The sequence below is a fragment of the Pocillopora damicornis genome, chromosome 2 (genome assembly GCF_964200805.1).
Source record: "Pocillopora damicornis chromosome 2, jaPocDami1.2, whole genome shotgun sequence".
NCBI lineage: Eukaryota > Metazoa > Cnidaria > Anthozoa > Scleractinia > Pocilloporidae > Pocillopora > Pocillopora damicornis.
The window spans coordinates 7,873,133-7,889,442 of NC_142671.1; the positions used below are offsets into that span (position 1 = coordinate 7,873,133).

The window sequence follows — 16,310 nt, forward strand, 5'->3', positions numbered from 1 at the left end:
TAAAAAACCGAGTTATGCGCACAACAAATAATCCAATCACAATTTGAAAACTCCAAGTTCCACAGCAGCAACTTGCGGTGGTAGACAAGTTTGCAGATGTAAAATTTCATTATTGTGCCCTTAGCCATTAGGGAGGAATCACGCAAAGTTATGGTAAAAACTGATCAATGCAGGAAACTGAACTTTGTTTTCGACTTCTCGAAACGCGAAATCTTTATTGTTTCTCAACAGAACTTGACATGTTAGTCCACTCTCCATTTGTGGCGTAACTTTCCGATCGGTCGTTGAGAGGGTTCGGATCGTGCGTTAAGTCTTACGGTAACCTCAGTTATGAGCATCTTGAAAGACGGCTGTGATTTTGCCATAATCTAGTCACGGGAAATGTCAACGAAAGTCATAATCCAAGTAGTAGAGTACTGGGACCAAATCAATCATCCATGTCTAGGTGTGAGGAATTTCAGATTTCTTTTTGCGACACATTTGGAGCTCTATAATGCCTAATGTAGATTAATTGGTGCGTAAATAGGAGAAAAGCGCTTTTATATCCTTCATATGCACATTTTGATCGTGAAAGAAGACTAAACGTTGACATCATTCATTTTTTCAGTTTCGTTTTAACCGAGAGGCGTACGGCTAGTATGGTATTTTCGATTTTCAGTCATGGCTGATATCTTCAGAGGGAAAGCGATTTTCGAAACATAGGGAAGTTTATTGACTTGACAGGCCAGATCAAGACTCACAGAGAAGAAAGAAGTGACTTATTTTCTTTCTATTGATAGATAGGGAAGTGAGTTTTCCTGCCACACTGAATGAGTGCTGGCTTGGAGTGACTGAGTTGACAGACAGGGTAACCCGCCTAACCTACAGAGGCCATTCTTTAGTTAGTACGTTTATCGTCACATATTCTTCATTTCATGGGTAAAGATACCAACTATTTAGTTCAGGGATTGCACCAGACGCCATTTAGACTTCAACTGACAATGCTTCACTCGTTCAAACACTCAGAAATCTTTTGTATTGCTCAGTGACGGGGCTGTGTTTATTAAATGTATCATTAACCTTTCAGATCTAGAATTAGAAAAGAGCCGAGACACTGATCTAAGCGATATCGCAGCCTCGTAGCATACTAACAATACTCTTACATATTTACTAGGAAAGACTATTTTAAACTGAATCATTTTGTTTTTTTATGCTTGATCGCTTGATCGTTGGTATTGTTGTTGTTGTTGTTGTTTTTTTGTGGGCAAACATTACAAAAAACGGGTAGGCATAACCCCTTCAGCCCAGCACTTAGCTCAAAAACTTTATGAATGATAAAAATCCCTGAGTTAAGTTTGAAATCCATGCTTCGACTGCAAAGTGTAAATTACTTTTCTTTACCATAATTTTAAGAGGTACTGGTTACGAGCACTCATGTGTTCGAGAACGAGGCCACCTTAATGTCATGCGCAGCTCATTCTTGCGGGATGCACTTGCAATGCAAATACATTGAAATTTATGGCGAACGAGGGGGAGGTTTCTCGCTGAATTATAACTCGTAGACGAGTTTGGTAGTCCAAAAATGCTCCATATATCAAGGGAATCAATTCGACATACAATACCAGGAGTACAGCAAGTTTTAAATCGGTGACTGCGGCAAATTCGCGGATAATTTCCTTTTGGTGTTGAGACTGTCGCAGTACAACTCCCTTCTACGTTCTACATTATACAGGAAACTGGCTGATCAACCCATAAACAGCAACCTTATGAACAGATTTGTGTGCTTATACCCGCTTCGTCGCTACAGAAATATTTTTGTTTTGTGAACACAGCCATCGAGCGACAAAATGAGTAAGTTCATGAGTTAGTTGTGCACTTATTTTTTTTCCGAATCGTCTTTCCTTTATATCTATTCACCGTGATTCTCGTGTCTTCAAGCCTTGAGGCGGAAGAAGAGATCGTCGTTGTCTAGCATTTCGTAACGCTGAAGTTTTTAGCGCGACAGTGCTAGTCGTTTCTCGTACCAGTGGTCTTTTTCTCAAATTTTAAGTTGGCAGAAATAAGTGAGCAAATACAAGCGGAGTCTTTTGTTTCCTTCAGTCGAAGGCGGCATGATTGCCTGGCAAAATAACATGCATGGAATTCTGTCTCGAATATTATCACAGCTCTCGTGTTAATCCTTCGGTAGTGACAATATATTACATAAATCTACGCGATAGATTCATTCGACTTGCGTCACGGGTTGTTAGCTGGGGAAAATCAATGTAAACAGTCCTCATGTCGTGCCGCTTGTACTTGAGAAACTCTTCATAGAGGATGTCCACGTGAATACAAATCGAAACCTTTCAGCTTTTGAACGTTTTCTTACTTCCGAACAGCACAAAGCTCCTTTCAATTTCGCCCATGTAGTCGACAAGTTTAGGATGATACAATTTAAGTTGACGAGAGAATACTTTATTGTTTTTGACGTTCTTTAATCGAGTCTCTTCCAGTTGCCTTTTTGACTTCGAAATACCTCCTAACAATTTGATTTAATTGAGTTCTCATGCAGTTGAGTTAAGTAGAGGCTCGTCTGATATCGGACGATTTGATTTCACAGGGCGATAAGGGTGACTGCTTTCAACGCGTGAAAGCAATAATCCTATTTATGTTTTCTCAAGAAGTTGTAAGCAATGAGTGGTGATATGCAGTTCAGTCAAACGTCTAATCACGGACTACGTTTACATTTAGTATTGTTATTGAAATGCAACGACAAATTTTCCTTTCTGAATATTTTTTTCTCGTTGAAGTCTTTCGTTCTTCTTTCAATCTTCTAGATGAAGTCATCGCTACAATTAGCTGCTATACAAGAACACTATTAAGATAACTGAAAAATGTTAAACAAAATCTCTGCTATTGTTTACTGCCTAAGGCTAATATCACTGGGGGCAATGCAATGGCACTAGAATCCAAAAAATTTATCAATCCAGGTGTGCACAATTCTTGATAAATCTGTTGATAAGAAACGAAATTTATCAAACCTAGTCAAAGTGCTAGGAACAGTACAAAATGGGCCTTTGCTTGTCTTATACTTCTCATCCATCCACTCTTAAAGCATCTTACTGAGAATCCTAGTACTAGGCTTACAAAACAGCAAAAAAAGCCAATATAGTGATGACACAGAATTAACTAGAAACTTCATGATTCTGTATGTGTGAAGAGTGAAATTTGTTCAGAATTTATAATTTTTTTAAGATGAAGGAACAAAAGTTGCCTATTTAAAATATATTTTTTGTGTGCAGCTACACACAGCACAATTACCAGTAGTAATGCAATGTTACTGGGTGTTTTCTTTAAAAATGAGTTAATTTGATTTTTGATTACGGAATAAACAAGAAGTTATTTTCATTTGCACGAATCTGCTCTTTGTCAAGGTTGTTGACTAAATTAGAACTGGACCCTATTTGAAAGAACATGCACATCTTAATTAATTGAACTATAGAGATAGAAACATTATTAACATGGTGTGTATCTCAGTAAACATTGCCTTCAGTTGATAGTAACTGTAAGATCTGAAACTACGATGCTGATGGTCCATTGAAAAATGAAACTCAAACAACAAAAAGTTACTTAGAGATTCATGGCTGGTTATTGACATGAGGTCTAACCCAAGAAGGGGTTTTATGCAAGCAGTGGGTCTCAGAGATTCTCTCTATGAGGGTTGATTTAATTAATTAAATGACCTTCCACTATTAGTTTCCATCCCTCTTGATACTGTTCACAAAAATAAATGTTTAGATGAAAGGTGTGGTTAAAATAATTGGAGATGTCTTAGAATGTAGTTTTGTTCAATAATGGCTAAACTTTGTTTAAATAACTGGACTCAGTGATTACAACTGTGTACATTTGCATGGAAAGATGCATCATTGTGCATTTCACAAGTAATACATGTAGTTTGGTTATATCTCATCAATCACAATCATCTTAAAATAAAAACAATTCTATTTCCAACTTGATTTTGGACAGCCTTTTTAAATAGCCAGTATGTTAGTAGAAGTTTGGAAGATTGGTGAGGGTTTACTAATATATAGCTTTTTGTTCTTGAATTTTACTTAGGTTTTAAAAAATGAGCTATTTACAAGGCTAAAATATTTTAAAAAGAAAACCAAACAATTTTGACACAAGATCATCATCAGTATAAATAATGGGAAATTTTACCCTGATGATTGAGCCAGAGGTGAAAACATTTGATTTTTACTTTTTAGATATTTTAACCCAGTAAATAGCTCAATTTTCTTGTATAGCTTTTAACCATCTACTTTTATTTTCAGGCTTTTCATCTGAGATAGATGAAGACTACGAGAAAACAAGAAATCATATTGTGGCAAAGTATGACAGAGTAAGTTGTCCTGAAATCTAAAATACAGCTGTGTCGCATTATAGAATGTAACTTTGTAGTGATGAATTGAACTTTAACTATGCAACATGGTTTTCCAATCTATGGAATTGTTGCTTGAAAGAGAAGGAGCAATGAAAATAAGATATTCAAATACAAGAATTGTAAATGACTACTTATTCATGTATGTAAATTACATTAATGTATTCTCTGATTTTACTCTTTTCTTAAAGTGAAAATGATGCAACATCCAGTGTCCGTTTCAGATTCTTAACCCTTAAACTCACACGATCTGATTATTAATTCGAACTCACCTCTAGCTGCTAGATATTTCCTTAAGAACTTAATGTTAGATCAGGATAGCAACCTCTTCGTTAATAAGTTTGAATATTTTCATCACTTGTTTGCTGGATAATGTATTAATATTACAAGGAGAAGTTATGTGTGAATCACTTTTGGGATTTAACTGGTTAAAGAAATATCTGAGTATTTTTTTTTGTTATTTTGTGGCCTTGTATGATACAGTTTTTTTTTCAAAGTACTCTGGTTTCTTGGCTCTCTAAAAGTACTACATGTAAATATAGTATTGATAAAAAGACTGAAAAATTAATTATTGTCACTCTTCAATTTTAGGGTTATGATGAAAATGCTGAAATTGATGACTGGGAGGATGCAAACTTCTTTGTGTACAAAATAACTGATAGATATGGATTTCTTCAGTAAGTGTTTAAGCACATGTACTCTTTGAATTTTTTTTTGTTGTAACATATCCTAACCCCAAATTTATTATATGATTTAAATTTAGTAAAATGAGGTGCATACATTTGGACAATAAAATTATTGTTTGTTAAAAGGTTGATCTAAGGTGTGGCAAACTTGGTTGCTTTGGAAATGTTGGTATTATTGCTATTTCAGAAAACACCTACATGGTACAGTGTATTAAGACATGCTGGGTATTAAGACTTACAATTTATGTGAATTTGGGTGACAGGCTATTAAGAGTATGTGCAATGTAATAATTATGCATAATTCACATCCGTATTTTGTGTATATTCTTACTGTTTTGTCATTATTTGATTTTTAAAAATTCATTTATATTGCAGCAGAAATGACCAACCAGAAGGCCGAGACGATAAGGTACTCACAATATTAAAGAGGCACACACTCAGTGTTTGCGTGTCACATAAGAGTTACATTGAGTAGATGTGTTGTCTAAAATTACCCAGTGCCTTCTACTTTATTTAGAAGGAATTTGGACTGGACATAAATGCCTGGTGGCCTGTCACCTTGTGGTTGTGTGCTGCATTACCCTAGATGAACCAAAGGCTTTTGGAGTCACCATTTTGTTTTTCATGAATTTGTTGTAGAATCTTTGATGAAGTAGGAACCAAGAGTTAGTCATGAGTACTGAACCTGTGCGAAAGAACATATTATTTGCCACCTTTGTGGCACAGTAAGGCATTATATCTTGTACAATATGCAAGTGAAATTATTTATCTTTTTTAAAAACCTGCAATTAATTTATGATACATGTATTCTTTGATAGCTTATAGCATTAGAACGCGAGAGGGTCCAAAAATGGGTCAAGATGACAAAGAACTGGGACAAATACATACATGGAGAAAAGGTAAAGAGATGGTTGCTGCTGTATTATTTACTTAAGATTGAGCCTTAGAAATATACTTTTGCCATGCTTTATAATTATCCCATTAAGAAGCCACATAGATATAAATAATTGCTAGCTGTGATAGTTGATTGAACTAAATAGATAAATTTAATTTTTTTCTTTGCTAATTACCTTTTTCCTTTTACCTTGTTACTGACTATTTTTGTCAATTGATAATAATAAATGTCTATTAACACTTTTAATAATGGGCAACATCTCTGTGGCATACTATATTGTCTATCCTCTTAAACAATCATTTCATGATGAGCAGAAATTTATTTATTGATATCCCAGTTGATGACAACAAAAGGTCTGTGTTTTGTAGTTAAAATGCCTGCCCTCAGAAAGTCTTTTGTTATGTTATTCACAGATCTTACATATGTAACTTTTTTCCGTTTGATTTGTAAATACTCTTATATTTAACTTGTCAGTAAATGTTTTTCAGCTAAGGAGACGTATCTACAAAGGAATTCCAAATTCTATGAGAGGAGAAACCTGGAAAAAACTCCTCCAAGTTGAAAATGTTCCAAACAGGAGCACTGTCTATGAGGTACATGAATCAACAGTAAATATGTATTATTTTATGTTTCCAGTTATTTGTGGATATAGCACCAGTTTTAAGGGTATTTTCACCACCTGTGGATTATTTGCATTGTCATGATAATGATGAATTTGTATTTTTTTCTAGTCCATGAAAAGGATTGCCAGAAATCAGTCTCCAGACATTCGGCAGATTGACTTAGATGTCAACAGAACATATAGAGATCACATCATGTTTAGGGAAAGATATGGAATCAAGTAAGAACATTTAAGCACATGTTGCCATAAGGATTTTATATAATCCATGTTCATGTAACAATGGTTAGAGTACAGAACTGTCATAAAAATGTTCTGTTTCGTCTCTTCATTCAATTTTAACTGCATATAATTAATGTTTGCGCTTACTTTTTCATCTTATAGACAGCAAGCATTGTTCCATGTTCTTGCAGCATATTCCATGTACAATGTGGTAAGCTTATGTGTATTGTAGAATGGTTTTCAAGGAATTTCAAATAACCTGAAACAGTCATTAGAAGTTCCAAGCATCAAATTGTTCTTATGTCTTTAATTCAGACCAATGTCTGATTATCTGGTTTTTCTTATTTTAAGTAAATTTGGAAAATGCAGGGCGTGAAATTAATTTTTTTTCTGATAGCCACTTGGCTCCTAAATTCTTCAAAGTGGTAATCAATTCAAAAAAAGTTAGTCGCCATTTTTAAAGACAAACAAAACCCTTTTTTTACGCTGTCAGCCTTCTAGATAGACCCTCAAAAATTAAGTTAGGAAAGAGATCTTTCACGTGCTACAAAGTGGACACTAGGATGGATGATATATAACATTTAAGCTCACCTAAATCCAAGATAGATAAAGGAGTAAGTTTCTAAAGAAACTGTGGTGCTGCGTCGGTGGGAGAGTATAGCAGGTAATTTAGTGTTAACAACTGGGTTGAAAATGTAAATTAGCCACCGTAAAGGGTAAAAAAGCTGACGTTTTGAGCATTAGCCCTTCGTCAGAGCGATTGACTTGGCTTGTGCAACATTTTGGAAACAAACTTAACAGGGAAGTTTGCTATGGATTTATCTTTGCAAATCTTTTTAATTCACTTTATTTCTGAGTAAGGTTATTATGAAACAATCTTGTCATCAATTTGGTGACTAATTTTCAGGATTTGGTTGCCAAATTAGCCTGTATTAGGTACAGTTTCACGCCCTGATATGTTACCTCAACATCCACTAATAGTCTTCGACAATAACAAAAAAAGCCACCAAATGTAGGAACAAACACTGGAAACTTAGAATTTTTGGCATCAATCAGTTTTGTTCATTGTACAAACCAATGATTGATTACATGTACTTCTGGTGTGATAGGAGGTAGGCTACTGTCAAGGCATGAGTGGGATAGCCGCCTTGCTGTTAATGTATCTTAATGAAGAGGTAAGTGCCCTTACTTTCTTTATTGGGTGCTTGTCATATACATTATACAAACTTGAGCCCTAGTGCTTTAGGTTAAATTATGCAGCAAGTGGTGTACTTGTGAAATGATCAATCTAGAAATGCTTTTTGTAAGTAGGTGAAGCAATGTGGCCAAAAGCTTTTAGGTTATTATTCAACGGTAGTTTTTGTTGGTAAAAGTGCTTTTTATATGGAGGTAACGATCCAACTCTGTTTTATAATTCATTTTTGTCTTTCTTTTAGGATGCTTTTTGGGCATTGTCTGCACTCCTCACTGACAAGAAACATGCCATGCATGGTGGGTAGTCCTCACACGTCCTAACTCCCTTGCCAATTTTTTTTTTTTTTTTTTTTTGGGGGGGGGGGGGGACTACATTTATGTTTGTAACATTGTAACATTTATAACATTTGTAACATTGAAGGAAGGGAGTAGAGGAGGTCCTAAGAAGTTAAATTCATTTACTAAATAGATGTACAATGTTGTAAGCACCATACAGTGCAGCTACATTAGAATTTTTAAGTCTAGATAAGGGTACCTCTATAATGTGGAGGCCTGTTGACCCCTTCAACTCCCATCTTATTTTGATTGAAATTAGAAGGCCTGTCTAATTTACAAGGAAATTCATGACAGTCAGCAGCAAGAATGACATGTCTTTATTGGATCCTGGGGTGAAAGGGTTCATAGGAAAACTGTGTTTCATTTTGATTTTAATACATCAGGCACAATATGATATTGGCATTATTTAAACTGACCGCATGTTTTAAATGTTAATTGCTCTTTGTGTTGCTGTCTTTTTGAGTGCTGCATAAGTAATTGGTGGGAATTATATCTCCTACTATTGTTGTAAAGTATGTATTGTTATATTTTTTCCTATCTAAGGTTTTTTTGTACCTGGCTTTCCAAAGCTGATAAGATTTCAAGAGCACCATGATAAGATTTTAAGGAAACTTTTGTCAAGACTTCACAAGAATTTGGTAAGTTCTTATCTTAATTAGGCAAGTGGCATATGTTCATTGTACTCATTAGTAAGAAATTCTGAAGTACTGTATATTTTGATATTAAAAGCAATGCCTAGGTACGTTTCCCAATTTTCATCAGGGTCTTTTAAGTCTAGGTAATATCTTCATTTAGTTTACTGATGATAACTCAGGTACATGTACTTGTCATCATACTTGTCACTGTAAGATACATGTGCATTGATGATTGGTGATGCACCAGTGGGGTTTTTAAGAATTCTTGTTCTTGAGAAGAAGAATTCCTGATTCTTGTGGCAAGAGTTTCTGAAATTGCGATTCTGTTTGTAAGATTTGCCATTAAACTTTCTTTCCAGAAGAACTTTCTGCTTCATTGCCTGCCAAAAAGACTTCTTTTTTAGTTGAGAAAAGAATTCTTGTTTCTGACAGCAAGAGTTTCTAAAATTGCAATTCTATTCATAAGATGTGCAATTAACCCTTTAACTCCCAGATCAAATTTGTAATTCTCCTTATGGTCAATCATACAATTCTTATAACATTAGTTCAGAGAATTTAGTATTGGATCAACTAATTATCCCCAAATTGATATTTTTCTTTGTGCATATCACTTATCTGCTTGACATTGTATTTGTATTGTAAGGATAAATTCTTTCCGGGTCACTCGTGGGAGTTAAAGGGTTAACCATTCTTTCTAGAAGAACTCTCTATTTCTTAGCCTTCTAGAAAGAATTCTTGTTCTTAAGAAAAGAATTCCCAGTTCTTGTGGCAAGAGTTCCTGACATAGAGATTCTTCTTGAGATATTCAGATGTAGTGCATTCTTACCAGAACAGAAGAATTCTCTTCTATTCAATCTTTTTGCAAGAACTTTAATTCTTCTTGAAATAATCACAATAAAATTACTCTTTTGATGAGAATTTTGGTTCTTAACAGGAGAAATTACTATTAGGGGAAATTAGAGTGTTAGAACACTGTATGTAATAGTTACCAGAGTACCTCTTTCTTGAGTGTTCAATTTTCTTTGTTTTTTCAGGTTTGATTTACTGTTGCTCGTACTAACTTTGCTCTTTCCTCTAGGAAAAAGAAGGTTGTTATTCAACTCTTTATACTCTGAAATGGTTTATGCAGTGCTTTCTGGACAGGGTATGCCGTAGTGCTATTACATGTATATGTAGTAAAAAAAAATGGAGATTTCCTGAGATTGAATGTTGTACTTTGTACAAAGAGAATTACTTCTACTTATGAATGATGAACTGTAAAGTTTGTGGTAGAAATTATTAATGAAGATCAATAATATAAATTATTTGCAAGTAGTTTTTTAGTAATAAGTTTTATGATGCTAAGGGGATTTTTTTTTACTAGATTAAAGCATTATGCATTTGGTTGCAGTCTGTTTGGAGTGCTGTCTTGGGATCTAAGGCATCAATCAGTATTTTTGATTAAAGAAGACTTGTTTCTTATGGTGCATTCCAAAGAACTGAAAATATCCTCAGAAATTACAGTTGAGATTAGACTCATTTTGTATACTCTTGGGCTCAGACTTAATGTTGTTTCATTTGCCATCAAAGTTTTTTGCGCTGCAAAAATGTCATGCTGAAAGGAGAAAACTGTTATATAATTAAAGAGTTCTTTTACGTGAATTTCTAGGTGCCATTTACATTAACACTTAGATTGTGGGACATATTCATGTTGGAAGGGGACCGACTGTTGACTGCTATGGCCTACAACATCATGAAAATGCACAGAAGTAAGTTAATAATATATAGATTTAGCCAAGCCTAAAAGCGGAGCTCGCATTTTTTTTTCCCGCACGTCTCGCCTAGAACCCGGGTCGTCCGACTCGGAGCCCGGTGCACTGACCACTGGACTACTGAACAAAGCCGTGGCGTTGGCGTGCCCGCGGAACAGTTGACCACGCATGTTAAAAGTAGCACCTTGTACGGTCGTGCATCCAATTGTATAATTATGGGGCTACGCTCTGCGAGCTCCGCTATGATTGAGTGGATTGAGTTGTACCTACGTGTAATGCTGGATGCATCCAGTTACTTGCTGTCTAGCTGTCTGACTTATCGACCGACTAGCGAGTCTGTCTAAATTGATTTTAGATGACCAGACTTACATACCAAGTTTTTCATTGAGTAATTTGTTGGCGGGTGGAAAAACTTTGAAGATCGTGACTGTTTGATCACTTATATGGCCTCCATCGCTATTTAACGTGGTAAATTATTGGAACCCTGACTACCATTTTGTACTGCAATGGATACTCACAACATATACAATGTGTGCTGCACTTTTAGTTTGGTCAGAAGATGAGTACATGTAGCTGTTTCTTGAGTGTAACCGCTAATTCTTGAAACTAGTGATTTAACTTATTGAATTCATAGTTTGTGCGCGTACATGAAGTGACACTTACTGATGTAGATTTGAATAGTGTTGGAACAACTTTCAATAAATAAATGAGTTCAACGGGATTTGAACCTTTGATCTTGCGATCCTGCTGCGATGTTCTTATCAACACGGTAAGATTTGAGACGAGTCGAGGAGAGGTTTGCAGGGGGCCTGGGGGCCTCATTTTTGCTAGACCCTTTGCAGACCTCTGGCTTGCTTCTGCTGCTGGTGTTGCTGAAGGCATCATACACTCCCGTAGGTAAAAAGAGGCTCGTGTGAAAGTGCTGACAATGAGGCCTACTCTTAATAGGTCCAGTGTATGATAAGGGCTGTTCCGCTTTGTTTCTTCACAGAAATCTTCATAAAGATGGGCCTCGAGGACGTCGTTCAGTTCTTACAAGAGAAAATGCATGCATATCACTACGACGACGATGAAGTAATCGAGTTGCTCCAGGCTGCGATGTTCGACTTGAAACGTTTGGGATTGGACACTCCACCTGCGCCCTCCAGGGCGGAGTTCCCGTCTCTCCCACCGGGTGCTTCATTAAAACGAGGCGTCTATCAAACAGCATCTGCGCGTGCACGCAAGAACAAAGAGAAAGACAAAATTATCCGCGTACCCATGGACAGGCCTCCTTCGCCAGTCTCACCGGAAATATCACCTCTTCGTGGCGTTCCGACGAATTTGTCGCATTCACCTCCATCTAATATGAATCGTAGCGAGACGTCTGTTTCGACATTTCCCGGTACTCCGACGGAATACCGAAGTGAAGCATCGGTATCAACGATAATAGAAATCAAGCGACACCCTCAACTACCTTCGAGTTACCGAGGAGACTTGAATAATCAGCGCACAACGCACGACGACCCTCGATGGTTAGATCATCGGAAGAGCGATGGACACGAGGTGGAGATCTCACGGTACAAACCACCAGATGGACGAATAGTGTATCATTCCGAGAGCGTTCTCCCCTCTTCCGACAGCGTTACGGACGGCAGCATGCGGAGACGAAGAACCACCGAAGGTTCTTACAACTCGATGTCAACATTTAGGCCAATCAATGGAGACGTGGATGCGCTTGTGATGGCTTCCAGGCCCGGCGGCTCACCTGTTTGGAAACATCACTCAAACGAACACCAGGTCACTTTAACTTTAGTTTAAGCTAGCTTAACAGGGACAGGCGATATTTTATTCTGCTTCTGTGAATGAGGCTCGTCACGTGCTCATTATTCAGTAGATAACATCGATGGTTCTTAATTCAATCGAGTTCCATGTCCGTGTACACAATTAAGGTAGGAAAGGTTCAGTATTAACTCCTTAATGCATTATCCAGTGAATAAGTGAAGAGAATAGACGAACTGATTAGCTGGGGGTTGTTACCCTGACAAAACACCAAATTCTCTCCACTGATTTGTAAGGAAATGAATGGTCACTAGAGGGGCGAGTTACCAATCAGATCTTGAGAGTTAATAGGTAAGGAACCAATAGGGCAGTTCAGGGGACTCAAGAGAGTTTCGTAGGTTTGGAATTATGGGGCCAACAGGGGATTAGCAATTAAGGTCGCGTAAGCGCTTCGCGTTAATGGGTAATGGAGGCTTCATTTGTAAGAATATAATCAAAGGCATGGCCTTGAACAATCAAAGTCGGCAATATGTATTAAATTGTCAACAGATGTGAAGACATCAGCTGTCTTTTGTATGTATCATGTTATGACTTTCTTTTTCTTTCCAAAAGTTCGCCAAATGTGCGTTAAATCTGAGACGAGTCATTTTATTAAGGCTTTGTTTACTCAGTTTTCTCAGGTGGCCTGGTTTACAATTTTACGATGGAATAGACAACTGCTTGTTTTACATTTGCATAGTTTATTAATAATTGAGGATTAGTTTATGCGTTCAAATTTCTCAATCTGAATATTTTTAGCATACAGAAGTATCTTGGACGTACAGTAAATTGACGAAACTTTTAGCTGCAAGGAATGCAAGATTTTGCGAGGATATAGTCTTTCGGTGAATTTTTATCAGCGTCAGTTATTTAAGTTGACCAGGTTCGGAAACACTTTGGAAGTACTCAGTGAAATTCCTTTGAAATGAATTCGAATTATCTGAGCGTACTGCTTCAGTTATACGCATAGTATTTTACAGAGAGCATTTATTTTAGTTTCAATCATGAATTAATTGGAATATTACGCAATGGACTTTTTTTTTGCTACAATAAAAGCGAATTTTAGAATTTTAGAATGGATTTAGTATTCCAAGAAATTTCTCTACGTAGCAGCCATTCTTCGAAGTCATTCATTGTGTGAAAAACTTTTTGTTTCCTATTTTTAATATTAACATCTCTGTGCGAATGCCTTGAATAGAACTGACTTGTCACTCGTGTTTACACTTTCCAAACGGGATTAAATAATTTTCAGTTTTGAATGTAAGAATTGATTGTCATCACCTTTTTTTTTTCCTTTGTGAACTTTTCTCTTTTTTTAAGGAGTATAATCTTATGAAAGATGCTACGGATTTACTTGAAATATCTCCGGATAACTAAAAACCTCATAGCACCACAGCTTCTTAGCTTTCTCTACAGTTAACCAATGCTGCTCCTCTTAGCAAGCACATGCGTTGGCTTAAGTAGCCTAATATTCTCTGAAGGAAATTCCGTGACTTCTGCCAAGTAACACAGCTAATTTCCGCATCAGCAACTTTCCAATCTAACACTTTTGTGCGCATATAACATTTCCAAGAATCATTAGTGGCGCGATTTCATTCCTTTAACAATGCATGTGGAGTCTCAGAGAGCCTACGAATCTTAATGTTTTTATCTCTCGCCATGAACCAATTAGTTATCCTAAATTTGTTCCACGTGTCTAAAGAACTGACTCTGTAAACTATTGCACTTTTGGAGTTGAGTGTCTTGACAGACTACTGGACGCATGCACAGTGGTACCATATCTTTGCACGCCTAACCTCCTGTTGGCACCATAAGCATTGGAAACACTGTAGAAGATAAAGGCAAGTGACATTTCAATGAAACTCTCTACACTTCTGTGCATGTAGTTAACAACCTTCCACTCACCACGCACCACACAACTAGCGGCTCATGCTTTCTGTAATGTCTAACTCTCACTTCTTACCTTCTAACTGATGGTTTTCCTGATGGTATGGTTCGTTGTGAATAATCTCTGTTTTGACTTTCTGACTGACCAATCTGGCTTTGCCTAAAACGAAAGTTTTAATGGGTCGTTGACGCCTTTCGACGTATTAGTAATTTGATCTGTACTTGAATATATCAGGTTCTCGCCTAAATTGCGGAGACATGTTACTATAAGGCTGCTTTCTTCATTTTTTTTCCCTAGTTTTTACGAATGCTCTTTATTTCGTTACAGAGGAGGAGCTTGCGTAGTAGCCGGGTTGGAAGCCAAACCAGTGTCAGCAGCAGGAACAGCCAGTTCAGTTTACAGAATGTCACGTGGGAAGCTTCTAAAACCAATCTGTTTGGTATCACGGAACTTTGACTTACCATGCTGGGATCCCGACAGATAATTAGTTTTTAATGTTTATTTAAACCTTGCATCACCCATGGCACTTCCGCACAAAGAAATTATCCCTCTTCCTTTTATTACATTGATTTTAACGCCCTATCCATTTCCCTTCCAAACTTTTACCGCCTCGAAAGAGACGAGCCCAAATGTGTATGGACGCTTAAGCACTTAAGTGGTCGAATTCAGCAACAGGCAGCGCAGACGATCGTTTTCTTTCCTCCTCGCTTCTTAAATACTCAAGGATCTTTCTGAGCCGACCGTGCCTCCTTAACCATGATGATCAGCGGGGAAAAATTTGACTGCGGTGGCAGAAGCAAATTGTAATCAAACTCCTCATTAAACAAGTGTATACTTCATCGTGTCTTCTGAGCCATTTATTTTGATTACAATTTCCTTAGCATGGTTCATCCTTGCGAAATATTCAATGGACTGAGTGATGTGTTGTAAATATATTGTACGTAAGCGAGCTGTGCACTCCCTGCCTGTGTTTGCGATCTTCATTAAGGCATACCGGTAGTAGATTGTGGCGTTGAATTTATGTATCAAGTGTGTGCTAGTATTCGCATGTTAGGCCCGAATGCTGGACTGTTCATAACTCTGGTTTCTCCCAGTTTTCCCATCACTGATCACGCGGAACGAGCCAGTGTGGCTAGGATTGTTCACGAATTAGATACTCCACCGAAAAAATCTGGTTTTGCAGTTTGTTAAAGTGCCTTCTTATCGACGTGTCTCAAAACTGACTGCAAAATAATCACCACGGCCAATCAAAAGAAATTCGCGTCTTATGGTTTCATCTGAATGATTGAGAAAGTTGCACGAGTTAACCGGTCACTGGGAGATATTTGGTGACTAGACTGATAATTGCAGTCCTGCCTAAGGTTCATTTCATCAGAACTATTAATTTACTCAAGTGGCGCACTCTTGGAAAGGGGCAATCTACTTATATAATTGCAAGAATGAGAATTGTAAACAGCCCTGGCTCATCGCCGGCTCCAAAACTACAATAATCAATTTTTACTCTGTAGTTGATGAACATGGCGGAAACTGAAAGTACTGGCCAATACATCGTGATTACCACGTACTTGCAGAGTTTCATAGCAAACCTAAACTTTGAAACAAATTTTATTACTACGGAGAACGGCTTTTATCTTGAAGTAGCGTAAGTTGATTAGCTGGCACCTGGTGATTGTGTTTACCGGTATTCATTTAGAAATTACATAGGAAAGCTGCTCCCATATCGAGAGGAAATGATAAAGTCTTCGAATCATTTTTAGGAAATGAAGGTCAATAGTGGTGTAGTGTTTATAGCTGCTGAAGAGCTCTCCACTCAATTGTAAGCTACTTGGCATCTGGCACCTTACTTCCGTACAATCAATTATCACACGAGTACTCTCATATTTATTCT

The 16,310-nt window shown here is 37.1% G+C and overlaps 1 protein-coding gene across 4 annotated transcripts; it reads left to right on the forward strand.

The window, feature by feature from the left end:
• Nucleotides 1-1,438: 1,438 nt before the first annotated feature.
• LOC113685183 (USP6 N-terminal-like protein) lies at nucleotides 1,439-15,261 on the forward strand. 4 transcript variants are annotated; one of them, XR_016183496.1, is made up of 15 exons: nucleotides 1,439-1,830; nucleotides 4,290-4,357; nucleotides 4,988-5,073; nucleotides 5,458-5,491; nucleotides 5,901-5,981; nucleotides 6,466-6,570; nucleotides 6,709-6,818; nucleotides 6,981-7,029; nucleotides 7,928-7,993; nucleotides 8,255-8,309; nucleotides 8,892-8,986; nucleotides 10,062-10,127; nucleotides 10,632-10,731; nucleotides 11,726-14,375; nucleotides 14,750-15,261. XR_016183496.1 is itself a non-coding variant. In XM_027202663.2 (15 exons), the coding sequence occupies exons 1-15, from the start codon at nucleotides 1,827-1,829 to the stop codon at nucleotides 14,876-14,878; spliced, it is 1,836 nt and encodes a 611-aa protein (XP_027058464.2). In that variant the 5' UTR covers nucleotides 1,445-1,826; the 3' UTR covers nucleotides 14,879-15,261. The 4 variants fall into 4 exon arrangements, 2 of the variants coding, with proteins under 2 accessions (XP_027058464.2, XP_027058465.2); XR_016183497.1 differs by having other exon boundaries at nucleotides 1,445-1,830; nucleotides 5,461-5,491; XM_027202663.2 differs by having other exon boundaries at nucleotides 1,445-1,830; nucleotides 11,726-12,513.
• The last annotated feature ends 1,049 nt before the right edge of the window (nucleotides 15,262-16,310 follow it).

Excerpts from the sequence above, each read along its gene's own strand:
- LOC113685183 (XM_027202663.2), top strand. Across the intron at positions 5,074-5,457 it reads GATAGATATGGATTTCTTCA|CAGAAATGACCAACCAGAAG; the intron begins GTAAGTGTTTAA and ends TTTATATTGCAG. Across the intron at positions 8,310-8,891 it reads CAAGAAACATGCCATGCATG|GTTTTTTTGTACCTGGCTTT; the intron begins GTGGGTAGTCCT and ends TTCCTATCTAAG.